At 33.4% G+C, this 10,795-nt stretch overlaps 1 protein-coding gene across 3 annotated transcripts in view; it reads left to right on the forward strand.

Moving 5' to 3' along the window:
- The first annotated feature begins 3,553 nt into the window (after positions 1–3,553).
- The window catches only part of LOC108358513 (uncharacterized), a 273,182-nt gene continuing 265,940 nt past the window's right edge, over positions 3,554–10,795 (forward strand). Inside the window, exons 1-3 of one of the 3 annotated variants that reach the window (XM_017609896.1) lie at positions 3,554–3,790; positions 3,862–3,896; positions 3,957–4,343. In XM_017609896.1, coding sequence (XP_017465385.1) covers positions 4,300–4,343 — 44 coding nt within the window. In that variant the 5' untranslated portion in view covers positions 3,554–3,790; positions 3,862–3,896; positions 3,957–4,299. Of the gene's footprint in view, positions 3,791–3,861; positions 4,344–10,795 lie in introns of all 3 variants that reach the window. The other 2 variants (XM_017609894.1, XM_017609893.1) reach the window with 2 other exon arrangements.

Genomic DNA, 10,795 nt, shown 5'->3' on the forward strand with positions numbered 1-10,795 from the left:
TAATGTTGCTCAAAGATTGGACCATGGATATATACGGTTTTTGTTAAAGTATAAACAGTATTTTTTTTTGCCAGTAATAACACTGGCCAACAAATTTTAAACAATGTTATGTTGCCCAAGATATTGCAGCGGATTCTTATAGGATTTTTTCCGTAGAATCCGAGTCTGACCATAAAAATATTGGATTGAGTCTAGTTTTCAATCAACTTAGGTTTAAAGGTGCCGAAAACGCGCTTTTGGCATTTTTGAACTTCTGTAAAACTATAAATTGTTGCAATATATATCTGTCTGTGTGTGAGGTATGAAAGCTTAAACACGCCCTTTAATACTGAAAATCTAAATATTATGGTCCGAACACTGTAAGCAATTGGGAAAAAATCTTGTTTTGCCCGTTTTTTATCAATTGTTTTAAATGGATCTGAGGCGCTGAAAATTTCTGCCTACACTGAGGGAAATAATGCATAGTAAAAATGAATATTTTATATTTGATTATCGTTTAAAAATGTTCGAATTTAAAAATAATATTTTCATACAAAATTTATTACGCTCGTATTTGACTGTTCACATCTGAGTATATATATGAGTGTACATACGCACCCCAAGCATGCAGAGTGCCGCTCTGAGAGCGGTGACAACACACACATTCATACATAGTACACGTTTATCCGTACAAATCGCGTGCTGTGGTGTTGATGGATATTCAACATTTGAAAGCAAATTTATATGCCTGGGTGTAGCTGGGTGCGCAAAGATGCATGCCACAATTTGTTGATAAAGGCAACATGCAAGTTAAATATTTTTTTTTTTTAGTTTTTGTCTTGATTATTCACTTCACGGATGCTTTTTCAGAACGAACGCGGTCATTTTAATATGTGCGTAATTGAATTGAATATTTACCAATATACAGTACTTTTGTTGACGTTTATAGTAAGATCAATTACGTTTCTATTTGATTTTAATATTTTTTTCCCTCAGTGTAATAATAATAATATTTTTTGACGTTAGTTACATGAAAAAATTGCGAAAAATGCCGCTTTTCGACACCTTTAAACTTGCTTGAAAACTAGAGGCAATTAAAAACTTTCAAGATCATATTCGGATTTTGCGAAAAAATCCTATAAGAATTGGCTATAACATTTTAGTCAACACAAAATTTGTGAACATTCATCAAAAACAAGCAAAACAAAATTTTTTCTTAAAAAACAAATCGTTCGCGCTTGTATAAAAAGCTATTCCCAATTGCTTACAGTGTTCGGAGTAGAGATGGGCACGGGCCTAAATTTTTAGGCCCGGCCCGGCACGAGTGCAAAATCAACTTAAGAATTTTAGTGGGACACGCCCCAGCCCGGAAATAAAGAGCCAACTTTTATTGTAGATTTTTATAATATATTTTCTGGGAAGTAGAAAAAGTGGAAGGTATTTTATGTACAGATATGTATGTAAACAAAACTACTAAGTATCATATATTTTCTATCGGTTTCCAAATATTTATTTTTTTGCTTTTCTCTTATCAAAAGAGTTTTAAACATGTACTTTTTTTTTGGAATAAAAACAAAAGCTCATCTAAATTTTTAGTATTAGCAACGGGCTTTTTCGTGCCTTTTCGTGCTTTTTTGAAATTTTACTGAACGCCCAGGCCCGCACGAGTTCGTGCTGACAGTAAATATTCCGGCCCGTACCCGCAGGCTTACGCAGGGGCCCGTCGGGCCCCTGCCAAAAGCCCGGCCCGTGCCCATCTCTAGTTCGGAGCGTCATTTTTTATTTTCAGTATTAAAGTGCAGTGTTTAAGCTTTCATATCCTTCCACAGAGACAGAAATATTGAATAAATTTATTGTTTAACACAGGTTCAAAAATTATCAAAAACGCGTTTTTCGGCACCGTTTAACCCAAGCTTATCGAAAACTAGAGCCAATCCATTATTTTGAAGGCCAGATTCGGATTCTACGCGAAAAATCCTATAAGAATCCGCTGTAATATCTTAGGCAACAGAATTTTGTTGGGCAGTGTAATAGCTCAAAAATGTTTCTTGTTAAGGAGTGTACCTGAAAATATGTGGATATGTATTTATGTTAATCAATTTGTAAAAGTGTACATAAACAAGAAAACTTTCTCCTGACTACCATCAAATCATTGGTCCTGAAGGGAATGTATGCGTGCATGTACTAAGGAAATATATGAGAAAATTAAAACGTCGATACAATCTACAGTCAAAAAATAAAGTTTTTGTATAGATTTTGTATTGCAGGATCAATCTTATTTCCTTACACTGATCTAGCCGGTCTGATTTTTTTTGGTCACAATCGTGCACAGATACCGCATATTTAGACAACATATGTATATAATAAATACTTCCGTTTTATTCATACATGGAATTAGTATGTACAGGAAATGTATCGTCCAATTTCTGTGTTAACCACATATCTACATTTTTTGGGAAAACTAATATTACCACTTACACCTGCGTTCAACTAATTAACACCGAAATTAAAAATGATATAGTTTGCAACTTATGTTTATTTATTTATTTTTAATAATTTTAATTTAAAATATATGGCATTCTATAACCGAAACCACATAAATAAAAGCTTCAAAGTTTGCACAAACTAAAAAAATTAATCAAACCTAAAAGATTTCATCAAAATTTCTAAATTTTTAATCAGAATATTTGGAAATTTTCGGGTATGCAGTTTTGTAGCCCATTTAATATTAGTCTTATAAAGTGCAAGTTTCAAGTCGCTAGAAATTACCGTTGATTTTATATATATATATATATATTTTTTTTTTTTGTAAATTGTGTTGCGGTTTTTTTTCATATTAAAATAGATTTTGATCATGCGTTATATGGAAGAAAATGCGCTACACCCTCCACTAAAAAAAATCTAAAGAATCAACGGTGATGTTTAGCGACTTGAAACATGCACTTTATTAGACTAAAATTAAATGGGATACCAAACTGCATACCTGAAAATTTTCTAAATATTCTAATATAAAATTTGAAAACTTTGATGCATTTTTTTTAAGTTTGGTTATTATTTTTTTTTTTCAATTTTTGCAAGCTTTGAAACTTTTATTTATGTGGTTTCTATAGATTGAATTATTGAATTGAAATAAGTAAACGACGAAAATTGTCGCAAACTATACAATGCTGCCAAGTTTTCCGTTTTTATACACTAGTCGAGTGGAAATTTTAGGCAATGACGTGAAGTTTTTGATACGATTCGACTCTCGAAAAACGTCTTGCGTTCGACACGACTCCCACAATGAGGGTGAACATAATTTTTAATTTCGGTGCTAATTAGTTGAACGCAGGTGTATGTATAACAACAGTTTAAGCGTCACATGATTTGAAAATAAAACAAAAACTTCACTAATGTAGAACCATAAATATTAAGTGAAAAATTCGTTTATTATATCCCATTGGAAGAAAATAAACATTTTTTCTAATATACTTTAGACTGACTGTATATCAGATACGATGTTAACGCAAAAACGGAACACTATGCTTTTTATATCTTGTTTAGATATGTACATATTTCACATTTACTAAATGTAGTATATTTCTTCTTACGTTTTATTTCAGATATCCCATCAATACAAACGTATTGTCGGATAATGACTTGTGTATAGCAGCACTTCAACTCTCAACTTATATTTACTTAAAACCAGTTTCATTACGAATTTAAAATTTAAAAGTTATGCTACTGCGACCTTAAGTACTTTCTTTTTGGTAGCTTTGTGCCATTGATAAAAAATGTCGAGTCCTATCAACGTTTACACTCGAAAATAACCGTAAGTTAAAAGTTTTGTGTGCATTTCAAAATTAGTTGTTTTATCAAATTGATAATATCATAAATAAATAGCCTCGTTGAATAGCTTAAAAAAGTAATCAAATGCGGTAAATATGATAAAAAAACAGGCGAAACCACATGTGTATGTTAATTCTTAATTTTTAAAGGAAAAGTATACCTTGAATGCACTGACACAATAAATCTCCAATCAAATATATTGCAAAGAAAAAATCAAAGATACTCGACACATAGATCGTCGCAAATACACTTAACTTCCTCCCACCAATATTGGGGGGGGGGGAGGGGGACGGCTAGAAAAACTTTTTGATCCTGTTTTTGAACGGATGAGCGCGGTTTCAATTGGAAGGAGTGTTGAAACGATTTGCATCGTCACAGCGTCAATCGATCAACAGGCTCCTAATTTGTGTATCAAGTAAATCGCACTGTATATTACAACTGCAACAGACGTGGAAGAAATAAACTTTTGATTTGTCACATTTGAAATCTCTGATGGACGGAAATGCACAAAATATGTTTCACGGAAATCACCAAGGGTAAGTCTTAACACAAACTATGTTTCAATCTGCATTTTTTTTTTAATTTTTTCACATTAGGCGTAATCGAAAATAGCATAATCATCCAGATGAAATAAAAACGTAAATTTTTCGCAATGCATGCAAATTCTTTTATTGTAATTTTTTTTCGCAAAAAAAAATATATAGTCCATACTACAACAAAAACATAAATATCAGATTTTTTAGAAAAATTCTAAGTATGCAATCATTCAAGTATTAAATTTTAGTGTAACAAAGTGCAATTTTGAAGTAGCTTAAAAATCGAATTTATTTTTGAAAATTTGTTGCTGGCTTATTTTCTTCCATTCAAAAAAAAATTTGTGGAACATACTTTGTATGGAAGAAACTGCGTGAAAAAATTGCCAAAAATCAAAGCGATTTTTTAGCAACTTCAAACTTGCACTTTGTTATACTAAAATTGAATGGGCTATAAAACTGCATAGATACTTGGCGCTCTAATGCCGAAGCCCGCCTCTAGGCAGTCTTCACAAAAATCGCACTGGCTGGGGTCAAATGTAACTGATTTTATATCAAACAGGATTTCTTTACAATAGCTAATGGGTATGGCAAAATATTGACAGAGCTTTGAAAGTTTTCAAAAGCTTTCTTTTATCACTTTCGTTCCACATTGCAAAAGCCATGTACATTTGCAACAAAAATAGTTGTGCTGGTAATTGCTGTATTATCAAAGATCCATTCTGTTTTAGTTTTCAGTAGGGATGTGCCGGATAGAGATATCCTGTAAAAAATAAGAGCAGGATTCGGATATCCAATCGGATATCCGGTAGACTGCTGCCTTTAATAAATTTGGCAATATTGTTATATTAGGTGTTTTTGTTTAGCTAGATTATCTGCTTTTTCGAGCTGAGCTATCCAATACGTAATTAAGAATACAATATTTCGCCTCTGAAATCCGAGTTATGATATAATCCTGTATTAAAAAGATAAGTTCTCCGTCTGCAACCAGAATTTATCGATTATTTTTGGTAAATAGAGAAGAAACGTCAAAGACAAAAGATAGATAAACAAAAATGAACGCCAGTTTTTAGATAGGGCCAATGTATATAAATTGTTACGATTTGTATATTTGGAGCTTTTCGGCCGTTGGTTTTTCTTTTCTGCCTCCTACGCGTTTCGACACATTATTGTGTCTTCCTCAGGGAGTCTATTTATTTTTACAAGAAAACATAATTAACAAACGTGTATACCAAAACATGTTTTTCAAACATACCTTAATATATGATAATATAAAATCACATTAATTATTTTATGGACATCACATTTTTAAATTAACACTTAACATTTAAATACATCAATACTTTATCCCAGCTGTTCGTCTATTACTCGCTATTATCGCTGTGTATGCGCAATTTATGTTGCCTACATCTTCTTTGTAATTCATTGCACAGTGTATTTGTTGGTGTATCCGAAGCCATTCTAACGTCATCCTCTTCTTTGTTTTCCTCTCGATGTCTATTATTCTTGCATTATCAAAGTCCGCTGTGTGCTCGCTTTTTGTGAGATGCTGGGCTAATGCAGTTGTCATCTTTCTATTTTTCGCGTCTGTTTTATGCTCGTTGATTCTGACTCCTAAAGCTCGCTTCGTCGTTCCTATGTATAACTTGCTGCAGTGTTCGTCAGCTTGGCCATTGCATTTAATCTCATATATGACGTTGTGTTGTTTTTTGTTTATTTTGCCTTTTGTTTTGGTAAAAACTGTTGAGTGTGCGATGCGGTCGATGCGCAAATCTTATTGTTTCGTTATGTATAAATTTTCCTGGCGATTTGTTGTCCGTTAAACCTGGTATGTATGTTATGCCAGTAAATATTCTATTATCATTTTTAGTTTTCATATTGTTGTTCGCGCCTTCTATTTTGTGTATTGTTGTTGCTATGAATCTTTCTATGAGCGCGCTAGGGTATCCGTTTTCATATAAGATGGTTTTAATTTTATTCTTGTTCTCTTTTCTGAACTCCTGGTCGCTGACTATAAATTTTTTCATGGCAGTATTTTTCTTTTGACTCCATGGGTGGTTTGAATGAAAATTTATTTTTGAAAAACATGTTTTGGTTTACACGTTTGTTAATTATGTTTTCTTGTAAAAATAAATAAGACTCCCTGAGGAAGATGCAATAATGTGTCGAAACGCGTAGGAGGCAGAAAAGAAAAACCAACGTTTTTGCTTTAAAATCAACGGCCGAAAAGCTCCAAATATACAAATCGTAACAATTTATATACATTGGCCCTATTTAAAAACTAGCAATATTGATCGGAGAGCTAGGCCGAGACAAACCTTATGAAAACATAAGATTTTAACACAAAATGAGGCACTTTTTTCAACACATCAGATACAAATATAATGAGGACACCTGCTACCTCATTAAATAACACAACAAGAACACCAAGGGACTTGCAAAACAACAACAAAGACTCAAATTTCTTCTCAACTGCAAAGACTATGAAATTACACCAACTCACCTAAAGGGTAAAACAAACAAGATCTTACAAGGATTTAGATTAGAAAAAAACAAGAAAAGAGGCACAAAAAATTGAAAGGGAATTTATGATGAGAATTTTGAGTTTGGAAATTAAGGAGACGTACATACAAATAAAAATTATTCTTACAAAAATTGGGCACATTAAGGAAGTTCTCCAAAAGAAACTTGATGAAAAAGATTTTAACTTAATAATAGAAAATCACAAATAGTACCTGAGAGACACAAAAAAGCGTACCGATAAACATTTGCACACTAAAATACAAGCGCATATTGAGAAAAGTTTCGAGAAATTTGGCTTAAGGACCAATGAAGATTGGTTTATCAATGTAACCAACGTGGAGGTACCACACGAGTGCCTCTGGTTACTATCACTGGGAACCAAGTTCGCATTACCAGTTTCAAGAAAATCGTTCTCGCCTATACACTTAATCGCTGACATTGAACAAGGCATACAAAGGATAGAAGACGACAGACAGAAAGACACGGTCAGATGCAATATTGCTGGGAAAATCAACAATTACAAAAACAAATTAAAGTGTAAACCAAAAGAAAAATTTATACTAAGAATTTATGAAGAAACAAAAAATTTTTTAAACAAACATAAAGATTCATTGGTTATCACACGTGCGGACAAAGGTAACAAAACAGTCATGATGTACCAAGCAGATTATAAAAATAAAATGAAAGACCTCTTAAGTGACAAACAAACATATAAGACCATAAGAATTGACCCGACGCAACAATTGTTAAGAAAAAATAATACCATCATAAATGAGATATATAAACAAACAACAATTGACATGCCATGCAGCTACAGCACCAAGATTATACGGACTACTGAAAATTCACAAAGAAAACACTCCACTTAGACCTACTTCATCGTCAGTTAACGTTCCATGCTACAACCTCGCCAAATTTATAGGAAAAATATTGAAAAATATCGTCTCAGAAAGCTACAATATAAAAAACTCCTTTCAACTTAAAGACAATCTCAGCAAGACTACCATTGGAGATGACGAAGTATTAATATCATTTGATGTAATATCGCTGTTTACTAATATCTCTACTCAATTAGGACAATCATGCAAAACTGGCAAATTTTGGAAAAACACACGATGATTACAAAAAAACAATTTCAGTCCGTTCTCGAGTTCTGTTTGCAAGACAACAATTACTTTGTTTATGATGGAATACACTACCAGCAGATATATGGAATGCCGATGGTAAACCCTTTATCCCCAACTGTAGCTGATACTGTCTTAGACAAAATACTGGATGATAGTATCGCTGAACTTAGATGTAAGGGCATATGGAAAAGTAGCTTATGTTGAAAGGTTGGCTTTAGCATAATGCGGCATTCCTTTTATTCTTTGAACGACAAGGAATTTTTTGATGAGACTTAATAAGAATATTGACTTGCTAGTATCGGAACTATTTCGTGCACGTTTATTTGCTAAAAGTTGTTCAACGGCTCAGCGCCAGCGAGTCATTCGCAGTCGTATACTGCAAATGCCGATTTATATTAAAGTCAGCCTTTCGACATAAGCTACTTTTCCATACGAACACAGATATATAAAATATATAAACAAATATGTAGATGATATATTTGCCATAATTCAGAAAACGGACGTGGAGGTTATACTAAACGAATTTAACGCACAACATACAAAAATTAACACAGCGTAAGAGGAAAAAAATAAGAGGTTAGCCTTCCTAGATGTTGAAATCCATGGAGATAATAATCAGATTAGACTGAATTGGTATTAAAAGGCTGTAGCCTCATCTAGGATGATAAATTTTCATTCAAATCACCCATGGAGTCAAAAGAAAAATACTGCCATGAACCTAATTGAAAAAATTTATAAAGTCAGCGACCAGGAGTTCAGAAAAGAGAACAAGAATAAAATTAAAACCATCTTATATAAAAACGCATACCCTAGCGCGCTCATAGAAAGATTCATAGCAACAACAATACACAAAATAGAAGGCGCGAACAACAATATGAAACTAAAAATGATAATAGAATATGTACCGGCATAACATACATACCAGGTTTAACGGACAACAAATCGCCAGGAAAATTTATACATAACGAAACAATAAGTTTTGCGCATCGACCGCATCGCACACTTTACACAGTTTTTACCAAAACAAAAGGCAAAATAAACAAAGAACAACAACACAACGTCATATATGAGATTCAATGCAATGGCAAAGCCGACGAACACTGCAGCAAGGTATACATAGGAACGACGAAGCGAGCTTTAGGAGTCAGAATCAACGAGCATAAAACAGACGCGAAAAATAGAAAGATGACAACTACATTAGCCCAGCGCCTGACAAAAAGCGAGCACACAGCGGACTTTGATAATGCAAGAATAATAGACATCGAGAGGAAAACAAAGAAAAGGATGACGTTAGAAGGGCTTCGGATACAGCAACGAATACACTGTGCAATGAATTACAAAGAAGATGTAGGCAACATAAATTGCGCATACACAGCGATAATAGCGAGTAATAGACGAACAGCTGGGATAAAGTATTGATGTATTTAAATGTTAAGTGTTAATTTAAAAATGTGATGTCCATAAAATAATTAATGTGATTTTATGTTATTATATGTTAAGGTATGTTNGCATAAGCTAACGTCAAGCTGTCAAGTTCTACTTATATTGTGCTCTGTTTTGTCTTTGTATTTTGCAAAGTTTATTGTGCTAATTTCTGAGTAAAAGTTGCTATAAAAAGTGCCTACGAGCATCTTAGTGTGATAATAATCGAAGCTAAGTGAAAGTTTTGTGATTTTTGTGGTTTATATTAAATTTAATTAAATTTCACTAGCTTACATCTAATCTTGCCGAGTCATTTGTTGTTATCATTGTTGTTGTTATTCCTTTGTAGTTAACTGAGATCGTTTCTATTTTTGCACATTTCTTTTTGCTCTTTTTGTTTACTTCGTTTAGTATTTCTTGTCACAGCTGTTTGCGCTGCGTTTATTAAGTGTCACAATACAGTGATACTCAAACTGTTCGCTACATATATTTTTAAGCTAAATACATCAGCTCCTGAATTGTTGTGTGTGTTGTGTTAAACTTATTTTGCTTGTCTTTTTATTAACATAAGTGTTATTAAATCTTTCAATATGAAGTGTGATCTTGATAACTGCCAAATTAAAAGCGAATCTGAACGCTACTTATCGTGCTGGCTCTGTGATGGTATTTGCCATCTAAAATGTGCTGGTTTGACAGGAAGAATTCTGGACGCTATTAATGATGGCAAAGGTCTTCGCTGGTCTTGCTTAAAGTGCAGGTCAACCGAAGTTGATCTCTTTAAGTTGTTTAGGCAAACCAGAAATGGGTTTTCTGAGGTAGGGAGAGAGTTGTCGGTACTGACCGAAAAATTTAAACATTATGAAAATGTATTTAAATCTTTTAAATGCTTAGATACCGTACAATCTATGAAGGACATTCATGTGTCAAAACGTAAGCGTCTTCATAGTCCGCCTAATGAAAGGACCGTTCCACGTCAGAACAATCTTCCGAATGACTTAATTAATCTTTCTTCTCCATGTCCACAGACAACGGAGTTATCTTCCTCAAAAGAACATATATCAAAGTCTGCTTCTAATAATAACGACCCTGCAGTATCTTCCCCTTCCCCCGTTGAAGTTATGGCACCGCCATCTAATCCAACGCTTACTCTACCCTCAATTAGTAACTCAGTTACTCAACCCCGTCCGCCGGTAATCGAGTCTAATACTAGGAGACTGGTTGTGGTTCCCCCAAAGAAGTCTATATTTGTATCTAGATTTTCGAGGGATACTTCCGAGGACGATATAAAGTTTTACATCTCGTCCAAAGTTAAAACTGTCAACTTAAGTATCAGAAAATTTAATTTTAAATATGAAAGAAATATTTCTTCATTTAAAATAGACG

This window comes from Rhagoletis zephyria, unplaced genomic scaffold (assembly GCF_001687245.7).
Source record: "Rhagoletis zephyria isolate East Lansing unplaced genomic scaffold, Rhagoletis_zephyria_1.1 Rzeph_scaffold_00265, whole genome shotgun sequence".
In the NCBI taxonomy this organism is placed as follows: domain Eukaryota; kingdom Metazoa; phylum Arthropoda; class Insecta; order Diptera; family Tephritidae; genus Rhagoletis; species Rhagoletis zephyria.